At 39.1% G+C, this 26,736-nt stretch overlaps 1 protein-coding gene across 1 annotated transcript in view; it reads right to left on the bottom strand.

Moving 5' to 3' along the window:
- Positions 1 to 26,726, bottom strand: part of ERMP1 (endoplasmic reticulum metallopeptidase 1) — a 56,868-nt gene extending 30,142 nt beyond the window's left edge. Inside the window, exons 1-8 of the mRNA XM_011988398.1 lie at positions 26,547 to 26,726; positions 24,822 to 25,123; positions 19,015 to 19,142; positions 17,825 to 17,930; positions 6,408 to 6,554; positions 5,672 to 5,764; positions 4,711 to 4,923; positions 3,614 to 3,834 (exon numbers count right to left, since the gene is read on the bottom strand). Coding sequence (XP_011843788.1) covers positions 3,614 to 3,834; positions 4,711 to 4,923; positions 5,672 to 5,764; positions 6,408 to 6,554; positions 17,825 to 17,930; positions 19,015 to 19,110 — 876 coding nt within the window. The 5' untranslated portion in view covers positions 19,111 to 19,142; positions 24,822 to 25,123; positions 26,547 to 26,726. The remainder of the gene's footprint in view (positions 1 to 3,613; positions 3,835 to 4,710; positions 4,924 to 5,671; positions 5,765 to 6,407; positions 6,555 to 17,824; positions 17,931 to 19,014; positions 19,143 to 24,821; positions 25,124 to 26,546) is intronic.
- Between the last annotated feature and the right edge of the window lie 10 nt (positions 26,727 to 26,736).

Consider the following 26,736-nt stretch of genomic DNA (forward strand, 5'->3'; position numbering starts at 1 on the left):
ATAGGCACACACCACCCCACCCAGCTAAGTTTAAAAAAAAAAAAATTTTTTTTTTTTTGCAGAGACAGAGTCTCGCCATGTTGCTCAGTCTGGTCTCAAACACCTGGCCTCAAGCAATCTTGCCACCTCAGCCTCCCACAGCACGTGGGATTACAGGTGTGAGCCACTGTGCCTGGCCTAATATGAACTTAATACATTTTAACATCTGCATGAGTGATTCTATTCACACAAACATGGAAGTTTTAATTACAGTGCATAAATACAAAGATGGAAATGGAGAAACAGACATATTAAAGTTTCTCCTTCTTCTACCTTCCCATTTCTGTATGACTCAGGGCAGGGAGATCTATTTTCCTTCTCACCTCTATTTATCCCTTTCCCACTCCTGCTCCATTCCAATCCACTTTATACATTGTTATCGGTTTTCTTACAAAATCACAAAATCTAAGGGATCCTACTTCAAGGGCTCAAGAGTTGCTGTGACATGCTTTCAAAACAAGTTGCAGTTCATTTAACAATCCCTCCTGCTCCCAACAATGAAAGATAGGCTACAGTTGCTAAATACTTAAATTATCAACACAGTGTTGGTATCACAGTGTTGATTATCAACACCGGCACGGTGGCTCACACCTGTAATTCCAGCACTTTGGGAGGCCGAGGCAGGCGGATCACAAGGTCAGGAGATCGAGACCATGTTGACTAACACAGTGAAACTCCCGCCTCTACTAAAAATACAAAAAAATTAGCCGGGCGTGGCGATGGGCGCCTGTAGTCCCAGCTACTCAGGAGGCTGAGGCAGAAGAATGGCCTGAACCCAGGAGGCGGAGCTTGCAGTGAGCCCAGATCGCACCACTGCAATTCAACCTGGGCAACAGGGCAAGACTTCATCACAAAAAAAAAAAAAAAAATTAAGAAAATAATTATTATAATTCAATTTGAAGCCGAATGCCACTCAGATATTTAAAAACAAAGATCTCAATTTAAGTGCCTAAACTGTACCAAAGATAAAACATCCCTCAAATCTATTTTCCTCCTCACCTCTATTTATCCCTTGCTCACTCCTGCTTCATTCCAATCCACTTTATACACTGTTATCAGTTTTTTTTACAAAATCACAAATTTTCTCACTAACCTGCTCAAAACTTAATAGTGGCCCCATTGATTTTTAGAATCATGCTCCCACTTCACACTGGCCTCCTTTTCCAGTTATTGGACTACCCCCTTGTCTTCACCACACTGGACTGTCCACTAACTGACACAGACGCATTTTATACATTCCCACCTTAAACCGCTCATCAATCTGTTCCCTACCTAGTAAATTTCAACACATGCTTCAAAAACCCCATTCAGATCAGGTGCTCATGCCTGTAATCCCAACACTTTGTGTGGCCAAGGTGGGCAGATCACTTGAGTCCAGGAGTTGGAGACCAGCCTGGCCAACATGGCAAAACCCTGTCTCTACTAAAAATACAAAATTTAGCTGGGCGTGGCGGCACACATCTATCGTCCCAGGTATTTGGGAGGCTGAGGCACAAGAACTGCTAGAACCCAGGAGGCAGACGTTACAGTGAGCCAAGATCATACCACTGCACTCCAACCTGGGCGACAGAACGAGCGAGACTGTGTCTCCAAAAAAAAAAAAAAAAAAAAAGCAAACAATTCAAATGTTGCCATCTCAGCTACTCTGACTTCCACAAGCAAAATTCATCTCGCCTCCCCTGTATTCCTACAGCACAGTTTATATGTCAGTCTCACTTCATCCCACAATATATTGCAATTATTGTCATTCCCACACCTTCCCAAATGAAACTGAGAGCTCCTCGAAGAAAGAGATCACATTCTTATGGCTCTCTTATGGCATCATTCTTGTTTTTAAAAAAAAATAAATTAGAGATGTGGCCTTACTTATATTGCCCAGGCCGGTGTCAAACTCCTGGCCTCAAGCAGTCTTCCTGCCTTGCCTTGGCCTCCCAGTGTTGGGATTACAGGTGTAAGCCACCATGCCCAGTCTCTTATGGTACCATGCTCACTGGGCACTTAAAGAATATTTGTGAAAAGAAAATGAAACACATCACTCTTTCTGTTGTGCTTTTACCCTAAAGTGTCACGATCAGACAACTGAAATTAGAAAAAGTAAATGAAATTTTATTACCCATTTCTATCCTACTTCTGCCCCAAACAACAATAGTCAGCCACACTCTGGTTACATACAGTTACACTAAGAATAAGCATGTGAAATTGAGTCCCATGGTGTAATTCTTTTGGGAACTGAAGCCACTAAGATAAAAATATGAGCTCAACCATAAGCAGATGGCTAACCTCAAAGAACCTTTCTTCAGCAGGGGCTGCTAACATAGAAGGGTTCCACAGAACACATCCCAACATTAACTGAAACTGAGACCAAGGTTCAGATACCAAAGACATACTTGTAGAAGGATGCTGGGTTATAATCATCCATATCTCATTCTAATCCTTATCAGGATAAATAGAAAACAGTAGGCTTACATGGAGCTAAGAAAGATCTTCCTCTTTAATTCACATAGACAATGTGAAACCATGACTCTCTCTTTCACTGTAATTCATTTTTAGACCTATTATTTTACAGCTTTTTAAATTTATATTTATTTTATTTATTTATTTGAGATAGGGTCTCACTCTGTCCCCTAGGCTGGAGTGCAGTGGTACAATCACAGCTCATTGCAGCCTTGATCTCACGGGCTCAGGTAATCCTCCTACCTCAGACACCCAGGTAGCTGGGACTATAGGCAAACACCATCATACCTGGCTAATTTTTTGTATTTTTTGTGGAGACAGGGTTTCACCATGTTTCCCAGGCTGGTCTTGAACTCCTGGGCTCAAGCGATCGGCCTGCCTCAGCCTCCCAAAGTGTTGGGATTATAGGCATGAGCCACCGCACCCAGCCCATAGCCCTAATTTCTAATTTTATTTTTGCCAAACAAATTTATGCATTTGAAACCATAATAATGTAACAATATTCTCAGTATAAATCATTTGGAACCCTATTTCCCTTCCCTCTGTTTTCCTTAGCAATGTGTCTTTTAACTCCAATGACATACATGCATGCAGAATCTGAATCAACAATATACAGTTCAAAGAAAAAAGTGAGGGAAAAACTGAAGAGAAAACTTTAAATACAACACTCTTTTAGGCAACAAATATTTGCTGTGTGTTAGTGCTGTGTGTCAGACACTACCTAAGCACAGAGGATACAGCAATAAATAAAACCATCCCTATCCTTAAGGAGCTTACACTCCGGGGGAGAACAGATATTCAAGTAACATAAATGAGTGAGTGAGCCCAGGCCATAGTTACAAATACTGCAGCAAATTCAGAAGGCTGTGCTAACAAGACTTCCAGTCACCACTACCCTGACACTGTTTACAGTCCAGCTTTATAACCTCATTTGAATTTTGTGACATTACCCTCAGAATAAGAAATCTTTCAGAAAAGTAACACAGCATGGGTGCATTTTCTAAAACCATGCTGGACAATTTTTTAGCACTCAAAAGGCCAAATACAATGAATCCCACTTAAGTTCATCTTCCGTCCTCGGAGGCAACAGAAAGAAATCAACAGATATACCAACACTTACCATGTAATAAAATCTTTTCGCAAGAGTATGTATAAATATTATTTTGGCTACAGTTGCAGTTCCATACAGACAAACGGAGACATAGAAGTGGTTATACCATGAGAGAGATTGTCCAATAAGAGAGATGAACACTGCTATGATGAGAACAGTAACAAGGCTAGTGAACCAGCTAATCAGAGTGATGACAAGTCCACACAAGAAGTCCTTCTTGTAGTTACCAGCTAATGAAGAGAAAACAAAAAGGTGAAATCACCATCTTCATCAAATCAATTATATAACCAGTCAGTAGACCTAAATGGGCAAACATTAAAACAAAAAACTCCCCACTGTACTTGAAAAGTATGAAAATGTCCTAGTGTTGAGGTTGGCTAAACACAAGAACAAGGGAGGTATCAAATAATAATATTCAGGTAACATTTATTAAGAGTCTCTAGATACTAAACACTCAAAAAGATAAATCTTCTAGGAATAGTTCAGGTACATTCCTTATGAAGGAAGAGGGTAGTCTTAATCTTCTTCACTTTTGGTATGCTTTGTGTATCAAAATATTAGAAAGAATGGAAGGCAAAGTTCCATACAAAATGTTGTTAAAAGAAGGTAACATAAGAAGATAAGGAGTGTGGGGAAAATAAGTGGTGATAAAGAATTACTTAAATTGCTGCTAAATATTTTATCTCGTAATAGCACACAGCAACTTAGACTCTGAAACATTTCAAGCAGAAATATTTCAAATAAAAGAAACAATTTAACCACAAGCAGTTCACTCATACTTCAGGACACTGGTCCATACTAGCTATTAGTATGTAGTGCAGACTTTTTAACGGGACTTTTCATTAGAGGCCAATCTGTACAAACCATTTTTCAATAGCTTCTATGTGGTACTTTTATGGAGTGCCTAAATACATAAAAATTGACTGCTTCACCAAGACTAAAAGTAAAATAAGCACATTAATTTAATATTTAAAAATTTCTTACAATATAAAGCAAATATTGTCTTGAAGATTTTTAGCTTTCTGGGAAGATATAAACAAACTGAAAAACTTCAATAAAATTCTACAGCAATGCCAGTATTTGTGGTTTTAGAGGAAAATACTTACTCTTATGTTTGGGCTGCAACAACTTTTTGCCCAGGTACAAAATAACACCCATTACCACCATGTAGTTTATGATTGAGCCAATACGAGAGGGGTAGGCAATGACAAACAGGCCCAGCACATCAAAGAAGACCATGTTTCCATGTCGATACTTAGAAGCAGCAGCCAGCATATCAGATGTAGCCAGATGCTTAAGAACTGCTAAAATGTTGTCACCTATTAGTAAAAAAAAAAGAAAAAAGATTAAAAGGCTGAATAAACTATTTGTGATTTACACGTACAACTATTTGAAGCAGAAATAAACCATGTACTGTTTGAATGAAGAAATGGTTAGGAAGAATGTGAACAGAAATCGCTTTCTACCATCCTACTGCTCTCCCTCACTTTTCTTACTAAATTTCTCAAATAAGGTCCATCCCCCGCCCTTCTCCATTTCCTCTCCACTCAGATGCTCAGCCAATTGGCCTGTATCTTTTCCCTTCTATTAGAACTATTCTCTATGATCAATTGTACCTTGTTGACAAATCCAATGGCTGTTTCTTGGTACCCATTCATTTAATAATATATATTAACTGTACTAGACACTCTTTAAATATCAGAAATTCAGTGGTGAACCAAGAGACAAACGCCTTTCACCAAGCTCACAAATATGAACAAGCTGTTACACATGTGTTAAAAATCAAGGAAGCGAGCTAGTCGAGTTCCATATGAAAACATCATGGGAGACTAACAGAGCTACATTCTTACTGCTCAGCAATCCTCCCAACCCTGGGCCAACTCCTTTTTCACTTCCTCACAATGAATATTCCTGACCTTAATTGCTACACTATCTCATCTCTCCAACTCCAAAGCCCTAGCTCATTCACATTGCATACTGCCTCTCTAACACACAGGCCACAAGTTTATATATCAACCCTAACATTCCATCTTAGTGTATATCAGAAGTCTAAATTAGAATACCAACCTGCTCTCTGAATGGAATCTGTTAGAATTCTGTCCGCTGTATCATACTTGGTATGATAAATGTATCCATTCTCAATAAATGCTAAGTCTATTCCTAAGACACACAGAAAAAAAAAAAAAGTCATTTTGCTTTAAAGACCAACCTTGCTTTCGGCCTATTTGTTTAATAAATTCCTAAAAGACAAAATGTCAAAGCAGTGGCACGACCACTTTGTCACATTTACAAATGAATGATATAAATTCTCTTCCAAATTCTTACACAGTCTATAGCTTTGGTACATAATTCGATATATAATGATTGAAGAAGTATATTACTCCACAGGTAGGCATTACAAGTCACACAGTAAGGATAGGAATATTGAGTTTGAGAGGTCATCAAAATTTTGCCACCTACATTCTTGCCAGGCCAGAGCCAAATTTTAACTTCAAATTAGTTGTATATACAAGTTGCCAAGGAAGTTGGCAAAGCAAGACAACAATGAAAGACCCCTGAAGGATCTATTACCATCTTTTGGGAATGAAGCGCTAAACAGTTCACCCTTGTTCTGTCACACTATAGGGAAAGATGACATATTCTAGAGGAGGCAAGCATTTAAATTAGTATGGAGTTTAAAAAAGGAAACAAACTCCGTGAATTTGCTCTCAGAAAATGCTGTTTACTCACAAACTTTCAAGACGTAAAACTCACTTCTGATAAATGAATGTTGCACAGTAGGCCATAACCATTGACAATATACCTGGAATGTTCCCAAAATCCCTGTAGATACGAAAGTCAGTATCTGAAGGAATGATTCCACTCTGAAAAACCTCCTGAGCCACCACAGAAGCAAAAGGGTGTTTAGCTGCTGAAACATAAGCTTGAACCAACCAAGGATTTTCAGGACCTAAAATGAAAGGTGACAACACAATAGAAGTATTCAGGCTTTTTTTTTTTTTTTTTTTTTAACATACTGATGTTTTTCAACACATAGAAAACAGTAAAAGTGGTGGTTTTGGGAAATGGGTCCAATATGTACCTTTTCATCCCTTTTTCTGTAGTTTCCAATGTTTCTCTGATATGTGTGTCTGACTTTTAGAATAAAAACCTCTTGTGAAAATAAAATTAAAGCATAAAATAATAGCAATACAAAAGTCTGTCTGAAAATGAAACATCATTCATAAGTCTATCATCCTAAAATGCCCACTATCCATTTTACATCTTTAATTTTCTTACTAATGTAGGATTGTGTGTATATAGCTGTACTCAATGAAGATATATATACCTTGTACATTTTTTTTCACTTAAGATTATATTAAATGCATTTTCCTATGTTGCTAGATACAAATTGGGTATACCTTATCTGAAATGCTTGGAATCAGAAGTATTTTGGATTTTTGACTTTTTTGGATTTTGGAATATCTGCATTATACTAGTAAGCATCCCTAATCCTAAAATCCAAAATCAGAAATGCTCCAATGAACATTTTTGAGCATCATGTCAATGCGCAAGTTTTGAATTGTAGAGCATTATGGATTTCAAATTTTCAGATTAGGGATGCTCAATCTGTATTACAATGATCATTTTGATAACTGCATAACATTTCACTGAATATGCCATAAAGTTCTACTTTTTATAATTTATCATTAATAATTTTCCATCTGTATCTCACACATCTACAGCTTTTTTTAAATGGGAGTTTTTCCTGTAGGATGGTGGGATAAATTGTTTTATAATTTATAAAATTATATAATTATATGTTTAATTATTCACTCTTCCCTCACTAAAAAAGGATTATACATTCCTGCTCTTGCCACATATTCTGTAATGCCTGCCTGGGGAATGAGTACACACGCTTCTGCACCTATTAACTGCAGGCGTGGCTACATGACTTGCTCCAGCCAACTGATGGTGAGGAGGAATGGTATGACCCTCAACTGGGCAGACTTTTCAAAGGCATTAACATTATTCATACTTATCCTTAACTTTGATTTGTGAGATCAATACATCCCTCATAGGGGCTTCTCCTTCAGCCTGGATCCCAGAATGAGTAAGACACACGGAACATAATAACCGTGGACTATAACGGCAGTTATTCAGAAACCTAAATGCAACACGAGCGAGAAATTTGCCTTTGCTGTTATAAACCACCAAGACTTTGGGGTTGTAACCACAAAACTTAGCAACATATTTACTGAGGTAAACAGACCAAGTAATTGAATGTCAGGGAATCTTAAGAATATTGTTTTAGTAACTTCACAGATTACAAAATTGCTTTCCTACATTTTAAAAAATGACCAAGGCTGGGTGCAGTGGCTCACACATGTAATCCCAGCATGTTAGGAGGCTGAGGTAGGCAAAGCACCTGAGGCCAGGCATTTGAGACCAGTCTGGCCACATGGCAAAAGCCCGCCTCTACTAAAAACGTAAAAATAAGCCAGGCAGGGTGGCGCATGCCTGTAATCCCAGCTGCTCAGGAGGACGAGGCAGAAGAATTGCTTAAACCTGGGAGGTGAAGCCTGCAATGAGCCAAGATTATGCCACTGCACTCCAAGCCTGGGTGACAGAGCGAGACTCCATCTCAAAAAATAAAAATTCAAAATTCAAAATGACCCAAAAAAGCAGAGGGACACTACAGAAATAGACACACAGGTAATCCAGATACTGGAGTTATCAGACACAGATTTTAAAATAATTATGATTAATACGTTTTAAAAAACACACATATCAATAATTTCACCAGACAAGTATAATCTATTTAAAAGAGTCCTACAAATGGAAATCCTAGAACTAAAAAACATAGCTGATGTTGAGAATTTTAATAAACGGGCTTAACACAAAGTTTAATACAGCAGAAGAAAGGATTAAAATTAAAGCATAAAAAGAAGAAAAGGTTGGAAAATACACAAATGTGAGTAACTGGAGTCCCAAAAGAACAGAAGATAGAATGGAGAAGATAAATGTTTAAAGACTTAATGGCCAAGAATCTCCCAAAACTGACAGAATTCAAGCCATGAATTTAAAACGGTCTACAAACTCCAAACAAGATAAATATAAAGAAAAACTATATCTAGCACCATTTGCCTTTGAATACTATTCCTCACGAAAAGAAACCAAGTCTCCTTAGAGAAATGGCTGATTCCAGGTCTGGGACTAGCGAAGTACAAGGTAAGTTGAAACACCTGTGCCAGAAAGTAAGAAAGTACTCTAAGAGACATGTCAAAGGGGCTCAGGCACTGGTTCAAAATAGACACCACTGGCCTAAACTGGGACAATTCATGCAACAAAATAAATAATAGTAACAGAAAATATATTATACAGAGTAAAGTTAAAATACATAAAGTACTGAAATAACAAACCAACAAAAAAGAAAATGGAAAGCCTTCCTTCTTGCAGAATTCCAACTATGACCTACAGGAAGAATGATGAAGCCAGAAACTCAGTGTTAGCATTGGGTAAACACTGTAATAAAAACGCCTGGGGACAACAGTCATCAAAGATTGCTAAAACTAGGATCAAAGTTTTATGACAAACAGGATATTTGCCTAAAGTATCTATCACTAAGGGGAAATCAGTAACTTATACAAAGAAAGAAACAGTAGAAAAATCTGGCAAATAAATACCTTAATCAAATGATGAAAATGTAGTATCATTAATAATGAGACAGATACTACATGCATCCTGATGTGATGCACTGAGAAGGACACAAATACAAAAGGAAAAAGAAATGTGATGATGGGAAAATACATAGATTATGAGACCTTATCATATTAAAATACTATTATTAAAATATTATTACTATTTGATATTAATAAATTTATACTAAAAAATATGACGAAAACCATACTGAAAAACAGGTAAAGCCCAACTATCATTAATTATCTTAAAAATTAGGATAATAGTTCCTCTTAGATAGGACGGAGCTGTATTTGAGAAGAGAGGTAAAAAAAAATGCCTAGGCGGGCAAGGCAATCCACCCTCTTCCATGAGGCAGGGTTAAAAAGATTTTCACCTTACAATAATTAAGTTTTCAACTTTTTTTGAAATGTGTTAAACAATGATTATGGTTTTTTTTTTTCCTTTTTTTTTTTTTTTTTTTGAGACGGAGTCTCGCTCTGTCGCCCAGACTGGAGTGCAGTGGTGCCATCTCGGCTCACTGCAAGCTCTGCCTCCCGGGTTCACGCCATTCTCCTGCCTCAGCCTCCCCAATAGCTGGAACTACAGGCGCCCACCGCCACGCCTGGCTAATTTTTTCTATGTTTTAGTAGAGACGGGGTTTCACTATGTTAGCCAGGATGGTCTCGATCGATTATGATTTATTTAATAACACATGATAATTAAATGCTATATTTGATCCTGGCCAGGCAGCCAGATCTTTTTTTAAATGGCTAAGACATTAATGGAACAACTGGAAAAATCTGAATATGCATTATTATAGTTTTATATTACTATTTCTTGAGTGTGATCTATGTTCTGTTACAGAAGAGCATGTCCCTATTTCTTTATCTGAGATGATCATCCTGAGATTATCAATTGACATAATTTTTCTCCTTTATTCTGATAATGTAGTGAATTACACAGATCGATTTTCAAATATTACACCATCTTGTTGATCAACTTGGTTGGAAAGCATTATCTTTTGTATATTATATATATTTCTGGATTCAGTTTGCTAATACTTAATTTAGGAGTTTTGCATCTGAATTTGGTATTACCTACCCAAAATATCTACCAAAGCTGAACATATGCACACCTTATGACTCAGCAATTCCACTCAGAAATGTGCACACACAAACATGTGTACCAAAAGACATTTACAAGAATGTTCACAGCAGCACCATTCATAACAAAACCCTGGAAACAACATAACAGCACCAACAGAATGAATCAATTGTTGTAGAATTGACTAGTGTTCAGCAAGAAAAAAGAATGAACTACAGATGAGGAACTGAAGCTTGGAGTGGTCACATGACCTCTCCAAGGTTCCACGTGTAGAATGTGCTAGAGCTACAGTTCTGAGTTTTGACCTTAGATCATCTAACTACAGAGCCTATGCTCTTTTTTTCTTTCTTTTTTTTTTTTGTGACGGAGTCTTGCTCTGTCGCCCAGGCTAGAGCACAGTAGCTCCATCTCAGCTCACTGCAAGCTCCACCTCCTAGGTTCACACAATTCTCCTGCCTCAGCCTCCCAAGTAGCTGGGACTACAGGCGTCCACCACCATGCCCGGGTAATTTTTTGTATTTTTAGTAGAGATGGGGTTCCACCATGTTAGCCAGGATGGTCTTGATCTCCTGATCTCGTGATCCACCCGCCTTGGCCTCCCAAAGTGCTGGGATTACAGGCATGAGCCACCGTGCCCGGACTTTTATTAATTTTTTTTTTTTTTTTTTTTGAGATAGTCTCTTGCTCCGTCATCCAGGCTAGAGTGCAATGGCTGATCTCGGCTCACTGGAACCTCTGCCTCCTGGATTCAAGTGATTCTCCTGCCTCAGCCTCCCAAGTAGCTGGGATTCCAGGTGCCTGCTACCATGCGGCTAATTTTTGTACTTTTAGTAGAGACAGGGTTTCACTATGTTGGCCAGGCTGGTCTCGAACTCCTGACCTCAGGTGTTCCGCCCACCTTGGCCTCCCAAGGTGCTGGGATTTCAGGCATGAGCCACCACGCCCAGCCAGAGCCTATGCTATCAACCAGTACCCTACCCTACCTCCAGGCAAAACCTTTTAGTTATCTTATAAAGTAAGGTGGCAGGCAGATACAGAAACATTTTCAATTTACATTCTTTCTCCTGCCGTCATCTAAATCCAACGATAATTCCATTTTCTTGTGTGTTCACATCTTAAGAATGAGCCCCATCTTTCTTAATGCAATGACTATGGGCATGTGTAATGTTCAGAGGAAGGAGGCCTCCGTGCCAAGAATAGTAAGTCAAAGTTCTCTAGAAGTCCAGGGAAAATGGACCCAGCTTAGCAGACCCACAGCATCCTGCCACTGCTTTATTTCCTTCCATCTCTAGTTGGTGGCATCAATGCACACAAGAAAAAAAAAAAAAGGAACTAATAAAAGAGACTGAGAAAGAGTGGTAAATGTTATTATGGAAGCCAAGTAGCATGAGGCCTGAAAACTGACTGAATTCGCCAATGTGATCTTTATAAGAACAGCTGTGGTGAAGTGGGGAGGCTAAAGCTGACTAGAACTGGTTCAAGAATATATCACATGGTGGATCTATCAATTTCAGCAGATCTCGGTCTATCAAGGTGGATCACTTGAGCCCAGGAGTTGGAGAACTGTGAGCCATGATTGTATCACTGCATTCCAGCCTGGGTGACAAAGCAAGATCCCATCTTAAAAAAAAAAAAAAAAAAAAAAAAGCAGTTATTCAAGACTATGACTACGGATCATTCTTTTGAGGAATTCTGCAGTAGAGGGTCAGAGAAATAAGACAAGCTAGCAGGTGGTGATAAAAGTGGTTTTCTTTAAAATAGAAGAAAAGGTATGTTTGCATGCAAATACAAATGATCCTATAGAGAGAAAAATTAATGATAGAAGACAGAAAAAAATCATCACCACCAGTCTCCTACTCATACACTAACGGTATTTCCAATTTTCTACTCTTAAAGAAAAGCCAAGGCTGGACATAATGCCTCATGCCTGTAATCTGAGCACTTTGGGAGGCCAAGGAAGGAAGACTGCTTAAGTCCAGAAGTCTGAGACCAGCCTGGGCAACACAGTGAGACCCTGTCTCTACAAAAACTAAAAAACTTGGCTGGGCATGGTGGCACATGCCTGTCATCCTAGCTACTGAGATGGAGGCTGAGGCAGATGGATCACTTGAGCCCAGGAGCTGAAAACCAGCGAGCCATGATTGCTCCACTACATTCCAGCCTGGGCAACACAGCAAGATCCTATCTCAAAAAAAAAAAAAAAAAAAAAGAAAAGAAAAGAAAACCCAAGATGACTTAGATCTACGTGTATACGTCAACTATTTCTGCAGGTTAAATTCCCAGAAACGGGTCTGCTGAAGAGCCTGCACATTTAAAAAATACATGTTGCCAAAATGCACCAATCTACATTCCCACTAGCTATGTATGAAAATGACTCTTCATACTCATCAGCACTGGGCATTATTTTACTTACTTTTTGCTGATCTAATATTTTAAAAATCCTTACTGTTATATGTATTTGCATTTATTCTCAAATAAAACAACTGTTTCATTTGGCAGTTTCTTAAAAAGCTATGCATAAATTTACTATATATTCCAGGAATTCCATTCCTAGGTAACTAAAAGAAATGAAAATATATGTTTACACAAAGACTTACACATGAATGTTTACTCCAGCATTATCGTAAAAGTGGAAACAATCCAAATATCCATCGATGGATGAATGGATAAACAAAAAGTAATACATCCATACAATGGGTTAGTCAGCCACTAAAAAAAATGAAGTACTAATACATGTGACAATATGGATGAAGCTTGTGAAAGCTGTCAAAATCAAAACAGAGTCACTTGTGTTAAAAACTCCGACAACGGAGCCAGGGAAGGCCATGAAGCGAGGGTTCTCATGCACAAATGCCTGATAACAAGAATTATCACAAAAGACTCTTCAAAAACCACAACCTTGCACAAAGGTCACTGCAACCTCATATCAAAAAAAAAACTTCAGCAAGGACATCAGCCCAGCAACTGCCTGTCCAATTTCAGACTGGTGCCACCCTTGTTATTGATCCTTGTAGCCAAGGATAATTATCTCAAAAAAATTATGTAATCCTCTTTATTTTTCCTATAAAAATGTTTGTGTTCCTTTACTGCCCTAGTTTACTATGGCATATAGTTTCTCATAGTTTACTATGGCACATGTATTCCTACTGCCATACCCATTACTACATAAATACCATCTTCTTTGAGAGTCTCCCTCTGTTTGTTACTTAGATTAACAATCTGAAATACATTACACTAAGTAAAAAAACCCAGACACAAACAACCATGCGTTGTATGATTACATTTATATGAAATGTCTACAACAGGCAATTCTATAGAGACACAAAGTAGATAGGTAGTTGCCTAGGAATGAGGGAGTGTCCTATTTGGGATGATAAAAACATTCTAAAATTGTGATGATGATGGCACAACTGAGAATTATATATCTCAATAAAGCTGTAACTTAAAAAAAAAAAAATTCACTCTAAAGAAGGCTACAGGCTGGGCGTGGCGGCTCACACCTGTAATCCCAGCACTTTGGGAAACTGAGTGGGCAGATCACCTGAGCTCAGGAGTTCTAGACCAGCCTGGCCAACATAGTGAAACCCCGTCTCTACTAAAAATACAAAAATTAGCCAGGCATGGTGTCACACACCTGTAATTCCAGCTACATGGCAGGCTGTGGCAGGAGAATCGCTTGAACCCGGGAGGCCCAGAGTGCAGTGAGCCGAGATCACGTCACTGCACTCCAGTCTGGGCGACAGAGCAAGACTCCGTCTCAAAGAGAAAAGGCGGCTATAAAGTAGCAGATAGAATACCATCCTATTTTTGCAAGAAACATATATACACATATATACATGTATATTAATGTTTGCACTTAGAAAAAATTCCAGAAGAGTACAGACTAAACTATAACACTAGTTTGCTCTGGATGGTAGAATTACAGGGGCATGAATATTTTCCCAAGAGGAAAAAAGATTCTGTGACCCTTTTGTAATCAAGCCTCTCTCACTTAGGAAATGAAGTCACTGGTCTGATAAATCAAGTCATTCTTTCTGGCCCTTCTTAAAAATTAGGTAGTAATGATTATTCTAGTCACTAAAAACTCCCCAAATGAATGTCGTTCTCAGAAGTGACAATGGAGTTGTAGCGCACAAACTGTTTTAACCAAAAAGTTTCCAGGGCAGGACAAATACTATCACAAAGAAAAAGAAGTACAGTTTAAAAAGCTGAGGACAGCACAATCTGGCATATACTCTCAATCACAACTCCAAACCCAGGAGGGCCTTTATCCTCTTTCAGTCAAACATGAAAATAACACTAACTAGCTTTTTGAAAGCCCTGCCCACAAGAAAGGTAGTCTTCTGTAGGCAGTGGCATTAAAAGTGAGAGAGATGCTGGGAAAGGTATTAGAATGTCAGAAAGCACCCAGAAAGCTTTCAGGTATGCAGTTTAGCCATAGTAATGAGCTCCAAAACGTAGAGGGGGAAAAAAAGTCATGTAAAAATTCAGAGTAAGGAGGGAAATAATCTCTTCCAATCTTTTGTAGGACATCCCCCCCAAAAAAATTAATTTTGAAACATGAGGATTTCAGAACAAGTAAAACATTTAAATTTTATGTTTATACTAACTAGTCATAAATCTGTTTTTTACTTTATTATTAAAGTGATCATATACATTTCAAAAATTTAAATACATAAAATTATAAAAAGTAATGCATTAATGATAATCAATTCTGGTCTTAAATTCATGAAGCAACAGAGAATTTAAACTGTTGTTTTACCTTTAACCTAGTCCAACATTATATGAAACGTTGTAGACATTTCATATAAACGTAATCACACAATACATGGTTGTTTGTGTCTGGGTTTTTTTACTTAGTGTAATGTACTTCAGATTGTTAATCTAAATGGAGTACAGTTCTACCAGCAACTGCTCACCATCTAGCTAGGATCATTATTAACGGTCTGTTTACGCCCTTTCAGATAACGTAATTATTTTTAGAATTTATGCAGCTGCAGAATTTTTGTCTAAAACCATATACATTTAATAAAAAGAGTAAGGACTCTGGGCCGCCCAGGCCTACCAAAAATGAGTACTTAATAAATGTAAATAAGTAATGTTAGTCAGTCTGGACCTGAATAGCCCTTGGTGTGTTTTAATGTCTCCGGACTACACCTATGTAAAATATGTTAACATATGTGCATAAAATACTTATGCATTAATATATATGTACCTAGAAAAAAATCTAGGAAGGGTACAGATTAAACCACAGGCTTTTTTTCCTCTGGATAGGGGGAGTATAGGGCAAGGTGCTGTGCTAATAAATTAAAAGCATGGAGATGAAGGCACTTAACACATAGTGTACTTCAACATGGAAAATATACAGACACACTCCTGCTTACATGGAGCCCTGACATTTTTCACAAGAGGAAAGAAAGACTGAGTGTCCTCTCTGCTTACAGAATTTTCTTTTGCTGCTTTTTGATCTGGTGGTTGTAACATGTATGTGTTCCTCCTATCCAGACTGACATCCAAGAAATAGAAAGAGGCTGGGCGTGGTGGCTCATGCCTGTAATCCCAGCACTTTTGGGAGGCCGAAGCAGGAAGACTGCTTGAGCTCAGGAGTTTGAGACCAGCCTGGGCAACATGGCCAAACCCCATCTCTACAAAAAAAGGAAATTAGCCGGGCACGGTGGTATATGCCTGTATCCTAGCTACTCCAGAAGCTGAGCTGGGAGGATGTCTTGAGCCCTCAAGGCGGAGGTTGCAGTGAGCTGAGATCATACCACCGCACTCCAGCCTGGGCGACAGTGAGACCCTGCTTCAAAAAAAAAAAAAAAAATATATATATATATATATATATATATATCTCTCTCGATAATGTATCTACTTACTTCTGTAGATATGAGATCGCAGCTGCTTCTCATTAAAGAGTAAGAATAAAGCAGAAAGATTTGAGAACTGAAAAGAGAACCTTGCTGCTTCTAACATTATGACCTTGAGAAACTCAAACGCTTAGCTAAAGTAAAATATACAAACATTTTGAAAGATAAAAGTTTAAAATAAGTTTGATGGAGACTATTAAAATACAGTATTGTTTAGGTATGAAGACATACTTAGCATAGTTTCATAATTTAAATAAAGTCAGGTCTTAAAAGGGTGCTACAAAACAAGTTCCCACATCATCTCACTTCCCCTAGCCCATCTCAGCACACAACACACTCTTCAATACTAAAACATCTAGGAAATGCTACATCTCTGGATAAAATGCATTACCCAAATTTCTAACAGGGCAGGGAAACGGAATGGAACTTCCAATGTCAAATTTTAGTATGCCCTGTCTAAACAAATCCATGAGCTCTGAAATTTGTTAATAAAGACAATTAAAACCCATTTATGCCTGAGGTTGCAATTTTTTAAATTTTTGCATGTATGAAAAATCAGACCTTGGCAATGAGGCTTGAGCAGTAGGATATAAATATCTCCCACATGCTTAGCGTTCCAATAATGAAACACTAGGCACAAATGGGCTACGCTGATAACCTTAGAAAAGTTTAATCATAAAACTAAAGCTATTTCTCTGGGCCAGACATGATGGTTCACGCTTGTAATCCCAGCACTTTGGGAGGCCAAGGCAGGAGCACCACTTGGGCCCAGGAGTTTGAGACCAGCCTGGGAAACATAATGGGAGCCTGTCTCTACAAAAAAATTTTTAAATTAGCCAGGCGTGATAGCAAGCACGTGTAGTCCCAGCAACTCAGGAAGCTGAGACAGGAGAAAACTTGAACCCGGGAGGTCAAGCCTGCATGATGGCACCAGTACACTCGAGCCTGGGTGACAGAGCGTGGCTCTGTCTCTAAAAAAATAAAATAAAATAAAAATTATTCTGGCTGATTAAATATTACTAATTTTTTTTAACATTCCATTAAATCAATGATACATTTAAACCTATTAAACTACGGGTAAATTTTCTCATTTTAACTCATGAAATGATTGACACTTAAAATTATTTATATCATAATCACTCATAATGGCTAAAAGTTCACTACCTATGTAACAATCCAGTTAGAGATTAAGAACAAAGTCTCCGGACCTGGACTGTCTAGGTTCAAATCACACTCTGCCATTAAACAACTGTGAAACTTTAGGCAAGTTATAATCTCTCTGGACTCAGTTACATCTCTAAAATGGAAGTAACAGTACTTATCTCACATGTTGTTTGGAGGATTCAAGGACTTAATATATATGAAATGGTTTGAACGCCTGGCATATAATAAGCACTATACAAGTGTCAAATGCTATATTAATTTGTTCAAAATTTTTAACAAAGACAAGCTAACACCACACCTCATGCTTTAAAAAGAATGCTCATTCAAGATACCGTTTATTGAAGAGATTACTTATAATCAAAAACTTTCTACTTTCATAAAAACTAGAATTGCATTAAAATATAAAACGCACAGTCTCACATACCTGTTTGGAATACAAGTTCTTTCCCTCCTACACCTGCTGCCTCCAGGTTAATGAATGCGCGAATCAAGCTAGCCCAGGGGTGCTGAGTAATGAACCCATGACTGGCCTTAATGAGAAGGAAAGAAAACAAATATTTGTTAAACAATCTTAAATTATCAGTCTTGATTTTGCTTAAGCATAGAGAGACTATTTTGATGAGGTAAGGAATATGAAAACAAAATAATTGCTCTTCAAAGGCAGTATCCAAAGACATCTTCTGCTTCTTTTCCTATGCATAAGGGCCATGCACATCAGGGTTCAGAACGTCACCCATCACAGAAGGCAGCCTGTTTACCATTAACAGTGCCAAACAACATCCCTGGTAAGTACAAGGCTGTGCAAAAGAAAAGGCACAGAGGGCCAGACACGGTGGCTCACGCCTATAATCCCAAAACTTTGGGAGGCCAAGGAGGGAAAATCACCCAAGCTCAGGAGTTCGAGACCAGCCTGGACAACATAGTGAGACCCCCCTTTTTTTGTTTTTTTGTTTGTTCGTTTTTGAGATGGAGCCTGTGGCCCAGGCTGGAGCACAATGGCGCGATCTCAGATCACTGCAACCTCCACCTCTCCCAGGTTCAAACAATTCTCCTGCCTCAACCTCCCGAATAGCGGGGATTACAGGCACCCACCACCATGCCTGGCTAATTTTTGTAATTTTAGTAGAGACGAGGTTTCACTATGTTGGCCAGGCTGGTCCCAAACTCCTGACCTCGTGATCTGTCTGCCTCGGCCCCACAAAGTGCTGGGATTATAGGCATGAGCCAGCGTGCCTGGCCCCCATCTCTTTTTAAAAAGAAAGAAAAAAAAAGAACAGGAGAAGACACGATCCATACGGCTGGGCATTTATTTGTGCCTGTCTCAAAATATCTCTGAAACTTCAATGTCAAAGAAAACCTGAGGAGAGTAATTATGCCACCAAGAGCCCTTCTGTCAATTAAATCCTGTCACAATATCTGCTGAGTGGAGTTTTCCAAATAGTAAACATCTCTACATACGTGGTTGTGAATTTTTTAAAGTACTGCTCATATAGTATTTTTCTGCATATCATTTTATACTACCCACAGGAGTCATAAAAAATGCATTTATGTGTTAGCTATTATTATTAATCTCATCCTTATTCAAGCCTAATATTTAAAACAGTTAAATCTCACTTGCAAGACATTTTCCTCAGCACCATTAAAGAGAAATATGACAGCATGATGCAAGGCTTCTGAAGATGTTGACAAGACGCGAAGGACTTCCAGCATCACTGAGCAGCTAACTGCATCATCACTGGCACCTTCAAATCAGAAAAACAAATTTGCTGCTCAGATTTTAGAATGTTTACAGAATGACCCATTAGGACTAGGAATGGAGCTTTCTCCCCAGAGAAGCATCACAATAGCTGCATGACCAGAAGCATAGCTCTGTCATCATCAGGACAATTATACCCACCAGCAGTAAGTTCCATGAAGGGATCTTTGTCTGGTTTGCTCACTAACTTACTCTCAACACCTACAACCATGCCTGACCCACCAGAGTCACTCAATTAGTGTCTGCTAAATAAAGCAACCTGAGGGGACCTAAAGTCATACTGGAAACTAGTATTCTCAGCAAACCAAGGAAATCTGTTCTATTCTTTACCCGTATTCCATAATCTCTGTAATAGTCTCACTTCTGGTGCTCACAGCTTCCTGCATCATCTCCCACTGCAACCACCCCTTTCTTGCTTGTTTCCCTGACAAAATCATAAAAGCTGCACAGAGAGGTCACTGTGGACGGTGTAACATTCCTTTAAGGTTTCTCCAAGGGGATTATGTGATGGAAAAGTAAAAAGAAGATACCTAATCTAATAAGACACAGGAAAGGAGACTAATGACCTAAGTAGTATCCTAGGTCCCAGAACACACACTCAGTTCAATCTCTGAACCTTTTCTTTTTTTTTTTTTTTTTTTTTGAGACGGAGTCTCGCTCTGTCGCCCGGGTTGGAGTGCAGTGGCCGGATCTCAGCTCACTGCAAGCTCCGCCTCCTGGGTTTACGCCATTCTCCTGCCTCAGCCTCCCGAGTAGCTGGGACTACAGGCGCCCGCCACCTCGCCCGGCTAGTTTTTTGTATTTTTTTAGTAGAGACGGGGTTTCACCGTGTTAGCCAGGATGGTCTTGATCTCCTGACCTCGTGATCCGCCCGTCTCGGCCTCCCAGAGTGCTGGGATTACAGGCTTGAGCCACCGCGCCCGGCCTGAACCTTTTCTTGATTCATAAACTTTATGTTAATCAAAAGTAACTACAAAGATGACTTAACTGTCTTGCTTTTTTAAAGCACTGTAAGAGACAGTTAAAGGAAGTCATTGGATATTTGATGATACCAAGAAATTACTGTTAGGTTTTTTTTTAGGTGAGGCAATTGGTGGTATCAAAAAGGGCCCTTATCTTCCAGTAATACACAGTGAAATACTTTTAGAGAGGAACTGATATAGCTAAGATCTGCTTCAAAATAATCAAGAAGTTGGGAGGGTAGTGGTAGGAAAGAAACAAGATCAGACTGCTGAAGCTGGGAGATACGTACACTGGAGTTCATTAAACAATTCTGCTTTTGAATATATTTGAAACTTTCCATAACAAAAAACTTAAAAGAGTAATCAAAGTAAATAAGCGCTAACGTAACTCAGGCAATAACATTTCTGGGTTTACACATTTGAAGCAGGGTGCCAAAGAGTTTGGCGTGGATTTGAGAGCAAGAAAGACTTGGAAGTAAATTTGAGCTCTGTCACTTTTCTCCACCATCTCCTGGTTTAAAGAGCAAGCTAATGATACCTACCTCACAGGTTTGTTGTAAGAGTCACACAAGATAATGCCCTGTGCCTAGCACCTGGTAGGCATTCAATGTTCATTTTTCCTACTCTTTCCAAATCTGAGGAAGGCTCTGTAGCTAGCTAAAATTAAAATGCTTGTTTGGGCTCTATTAAATTCCAGACCCCATTCCTACTTAAGAAGAAACTACCTATTAACCATACTTGTCTTGGTGGTAATTAGTGGTTTATATTTCAATCGAAGTGAAACAAAGTAATAATCATTTAATTACTAATAAAAAATGTTGCTATTAGCAAAAAGTGTCACCTTTCAAAAACCTAATGAAATAAACTCTTTTTGTAAATTTGACACTGTGAGTTACTTTAAAAATAGAAAGCAAACAATAAAATGTTTCTTTATTCAAAAAGAGAGAACGAGAAATTAAAAGGTGTCTATACGGGGTTGATTAAAAAGTTAAATTGTCCATTCAGCTTCCCTTATTTTAATGGTTCTGGTGTGTTAGAATAGAACTACAGAAGGGTCAAATATCTTTAAGAAAGAGAAGGAAAGTTAAGAGGACAGTATCTATAAGGGCTAGGTGGTTAACTGACATCCCTTTCCATTTAGAATTAAACTTGAAATTGAAGCCACCCCCAAAATAACTCAACGCCTCTTCTACCAACGACCTGGAACCACACAGCAAACTCAAGAAGATAATTAAGGCTTTTCTGTGGATAACATTACTCCTAACTGGTATCAATTCCTGAGTCCTATATACACAGATGAGAACTTAAAAAGAAAAAAGAAGTGCTTCAATTAGGCCATCCACTAAAAGGATTTAGGTGATAGTCTATTTCAGGGGTGTCCAATCTTTTGGCTTCCATGGGCCACATTAAGGGAAGAATTGTCTTGGGCCACATATGAAACACACCAACAATCTGATGAGTTAAAAAATAAAATAAAATAAAAATTGCAAAAAAATCTCATGTTTTGAGAAACTTTATGAATTTGTATTGGGCCACATTCAAAGCTACCCAGGAGTGCAGGTTGGAAAAGCTTGGTCTATTTGATGAATGTGTGAAACACTATTTTTAACAATTTATTATTGACAGAAATTTCCTTGAGATTGTTGCTAAGGGTATTCCTATAAAATTTTAGTTAAAAGTAGGTTCTAGGGCCAGGCGCGATGGTTCACGCCTATAATCTCAGCACTTTGGGAGGCCAAGACAGGCAGATCACGAGGTCAGGAGATTGAGACCATTCTGGCTAACGTGGTGAAACCGTCTCTACTAACAAAGAATTAACAAGGCGTGGTAGCAGCTGCCTGTAGTCCCAGCTACTCGGGAGGCTGAGGCAGGAGAATGGTGTGAACCCAGGAGGCAGAGCTTGCAGTCAGCTGAGATCGCGCCACTGCATTCCAGCCTGGGCGACGGAGCAAGACTCCACCTCAAAAATAAATAAACAAATAAATAAATAAATAAATAAATAAGTGTAGGTCGTAGGTCAGGCACAGTGGCTCCCACATGTAATCCCAGCACTTTGGGAGGATGACGCAGAATGATCACTTAAGGAGTTCAAGACAAGCCTGGGCAACAAAGTGAGAACCTGTCTCTATTATTTAAAAAGTAATAATAAAAAGTGACAAAAATGCTGGCCTTTAATTGTTAGACTCCACATACACAATTTGCAACATTTGGCACTATGTTTGTAAAGAGTAACTGAATATGCACTCCAAAATATGTCATTTTGACATATGGATTATTTTGAGCTGAAGGCAACTGAGAAGTAGGTACTACACAAAAAAGCTCTCTGCCCTCCCCTTGTTTGCCTAAAAGCAGAATATAAATTTACCAACGTGTCCCCATTTCCCCTCTCCACCAGGAAGTACAAAGGTTGATCACAAATGACAACTGTAAACTTTTGGTGGCCTGGTGACAGCACAAAAGGAATCTATGTAACACTTTACTAACTTTTATCTACCATTTATTTGCCTTCCTACAATTTGCCACCCCTCGAGACTCAAGGTCCTTTTCCTATCTTTTGTCACTTCTCTAAAAACGTATTGTTTTGCTGAAGATGCTACATAAGCCAGATTCCTAAGCCACCTCTTTGAGATTTACTCATTTTCCTTGAGTATCTCCCATGTACATGAAGTGCATGTGTTAATAAACTTCTGTTTGGTTTTTCTCTTTTTAGCTTGTCTTTTATTACAGGGGTCCACTCAGCTAAGAACTATGAAGGGTAGAGGGGAAACTGTTTTCTTTTGTCCCTACATTTCCTTCTAATTCTTATATACACAGCCTTCGTATATAATGTTCTTAAGCAACTATGGTGTTTATTTGCCCCTTCTCAGAATTTAAGCATCGTAACAGTGGGCAAAGAGTGACATTTATTACGGCTTTGAAATGGACATTAAAAAACCACTGGTGGCAGGGCACGGTGGCTCACACCTATAATCTCAGCACTTTGGGAGACTGAGGCGGGCGGATCACTTGAAGTCAGGAGTCCAAGACCGGCCTGGCCAACACGGTGAAACCCTGTCGCTGCCAAAAATACAAAAAAATCAGCCGAGTGTGGTGGCACAGCAGGAGATTCACTTGAACCCAGGAGGCAGAGGATGTAATAAGCCAAGATTATGCCACTGCATGCCAGCCTGGCAACAGAGTAAGACTTGGCCCCCCCACCCAAAAAAAAAAACCACTAAACCACTGGTTACCTCAGCAGCACACGAAGGCACTACTGGCTTATTTAACAAATGTGTGTACACTGATTTTTGAAAATGCAAGTTACATTACAAATGCAGTTGTCAAGCTTTCTAAATATATTCTAATATGAATCATTTTATCAAGCAAATAAATTTTACTTACATTTTGTATAACTCTAGATGTTCAAATTTGGCCTGCTGTAAGTTCAAGCAATCCAGAAGTGTTAATATTACATAAGAGTTAATGGAAACTTTTAAAAAACACTTTCCATGCCAGGTACTATTTCAGTGTTTTACTTAAATTTAATCCTCCAAGCAACACTATTAGGAAAGTACTATTATTTTCTCCATTACACAGATGAGAAACTAAGAAGTTAAGCAGTTTGCAAAAGGGAATATTAATCACACTCTAATATTCTTTTTCCTTTCAAATGTAGCTGAAAGAACTGACTGGCCAGGAAATCCAGCATCTTATCCTAGTTTTGTCTCTGATCAGTGATGACCAGCTAAATTTACTCCTGTGTCAAATGAGGGGTTGAGCCAGATACCATTTCAGGTCTCATCTACCACTAAAATGTTATGCCATTGTAAATGCTATTTTCTATTCCTATTTACAATCTCTTTAACCACTGAATACAATTTTCTGAAGAATAAATATTTTAATAAATGGAAGTTCAATTTAGGGGATTCCCATTCATTTGACAAACATTTGCTGTGTCAGGCACTGTCCGAAATGCAAGTATTCTATTTTGCCAAATTATTTTCAGAGAAAGATTTACACATTAATTAGGTACTTTAACAGTATGGCACCCTCAGTGGACCAAAATTCTCACTTTACAGGTCAACAGAATCTGCTAGAAGAGATATCCGCCAACCCGCAGCCCAGGACAGCTCTGAATGCAGCCCAATACAAATTTGTAAACTTTCTTAAAACATGAGGTTTGTTTTTGTTTTTGTTTTTTTTTAAAGCTCATCAGCCATCACTAGTGTATATTATGTGTGGCCTATGACAATTCTTCTTCCAGTGTGGCCCAGAGCAGCCAAAAGATTGGACACCCCTGCTCTAAAACCATGGAGCATCCCTCGAAGGCAGTGACTGTCCTTATCTGGTATCCCCAAAGCCTAGTATAACATCCAGCTGAGTAAAACACTTTTTAAGTGTCAGAACCTAACTCCAGGACACAAGGACACACACACTGTCTGGTAACACCGAGAAAACTGCTTCAGTCTACCAGAAACATTCCAAGTCTTGCCACTGGGCTGCTGGCATTAATGCCAAAAAACAATATTAACAAAGCACTTAAGAGAAGACAGAATGGTTAGATCCTAAACTAAATGATACTATCCTAATTATCCTGCTTTCCATCACAAAGAAAAAAGGTTTGCCCAAAATGGTCACCACAATTGCCCAAGTAGCTTGGGGTTATGTTAATAAAACTTTCTGGGCTGTGACAACTTTCAAATGAGTAAAAAACAGGTACATACCTGGTGAGTTTGCTACTGAGTCAAAATGACAATTAGCCAAGACAGCATGCTGGGCTCCATCTCTGGGTTCCAGCTTTACCACAACATTGGTGATGTTGTCATAATAGCTTGTAAAACCTCCCAAGAAATCAATGCTAAAAGAGCCTGTGGGCCGTTGTACATCTACTGAAATCTTATGAAGCCTGTTGCTTTGCACTTCAATCAGTTTAATCTGTTCCAAAAGGTAGTGCACTGTCAGAATTTCATTTTCTGGACTTCCTGTAGTCCTGGGGCCAATGGAAGTTATGTGTTCAAGATAATCCCTGGAAGTGACCAAAAGAATAACAAAGGTTTGTAGTTAAAATTGACACTTAGCATGGATAACTTTTCCACTACACACCACTTCCTCCCCAAAAAAGCTCAGTTTTTTGACTTTTATAAAAAGGACTGCCTTTCATTATTTCAGACACCAAGTGAACATCACTTATAAAGTTCCATGATTTTATTTTTGCCTCCCACGAGGTGACCCCTTCAGTTTTCTCCACCATCCCACTCCCAACTTCTCCCCATATCAAACCAATACAAGGACTAGGGATGTATTCAAAACGTGTGACCACTGGTCAAGCACGTGGCTCACGCTTGTAATCCCAGGACTTTAGGAGGCTGAGGCGGGTGTATTGCTTGAGCTCAGGAGTTTGAAGCCAGCCTGGGCAACAGAGTGAAACTCTATCTCTTCTAAAAATACAAAAAGTAGCCAGATGTAGACTACTATCCGCCTGTAGTCCCAGCTACTCAGGAGGCTAAGATGGGAGGACTGCTTGAGCCTGGGAGATGGAGCCACTGTACTCCAGCCTGGGCGACAGAGCCAGACCCTGTCTCAAAACAACAACAACAACAACAACAAAAGCCGAAGACTAAGCAGGAGAGACTATAACTTCACGGCGCACACACCTGAAGGTTATAGATCCTGGGTTAACGACTTTAAGTAGCAGAAACCAATGAGCAAATATAATCAAGAGGTTAAATAAGGGGGAAAAAAAAAAACAAACTTTTGATGGACCCAGCCCTCCGAGCTCCTCCTAGTTATTAGACTCAAGGTCTAATAACTTCAGTTCAGACCAAAACCAACTGTACCCCTAATGAAAACAAAACTTTTGTCTTTTCACTGCATTCCAAATGGGGAAAGCTGGAGGTGGGGATGGGCAGCGTTTCAGAAAGTCCTTAATAAGCTTGCAACACTTTGCATTCTAGGAAAAACTTTTTAGAATACAGTAGCTGTTGAAAACTTTACACCAGCTTAACATTTCATGAGCTGTGACACACCTGGGTTACAACATCTTTGACTTAATCACCTTTCATGGCATTCTTAAAAGTCTTTAAAAAAAAAAAAAAAAGTCAAACCTTACACGGTCACTAATCCAAGGGGCCTAAAGACAAACTGCAGGAATCTGAGAATTTCTCAGACTGCATACCAAATTTTGACTGGGTGGTGTTCCAGAAAGAGTCTCTATAGCTTTCGGATTTGGGGGCTGTAACCCTCAGAAAGTTAGAACAGTGCACTAGCGCCTTCCAACACTCCCCGCCCCCAAAGCGAATTTATAAAACAGTCTAGGTACACAAATTTCCATTTGGAAAGAAGAAGGGCTAAGCAAGGTAAAAAGTGGAAGCTGTTCCAGAATATGGGGAGACGACTCACAACCAACCATCTGCACGAAGGGCAGACAGTGGAAAGCAGGTTCCATCTACCAGGCAACCCCAATCTGCACCGCGAGCTAAACGGGGGACAGGCAAGCCCCAAGTCCCGCCAACCCAGACCCCAGAAGAAGGAGAAGCAGGGGCCCCCCACCCCACGTGCAGCCTGGGAGGGGTCAACGAGTCCCCGCGGTCCGGCAGTGGCGGGTGCACACAGGTGCGGTGCCCCGGGGCCTGGGCAGGA

Source organism: Mandrillus leucophaeus, unplaced genomic scaffold (assembly GCF_000951045.1).
Source record: "Mandrillus leucophaeus isolate KB7577 unplaced genomic scaffold, Mleu.le_1.0 Scaffold329, whole genome shotgun sequence".
In the NCBI taxonomy this organism is placed as follows: Eukaryota; Metazoa; Chordata; class Mammalia; order Primates; family Cercopithecidae; genus Mandrillus; species Mandrillus leucophaeus.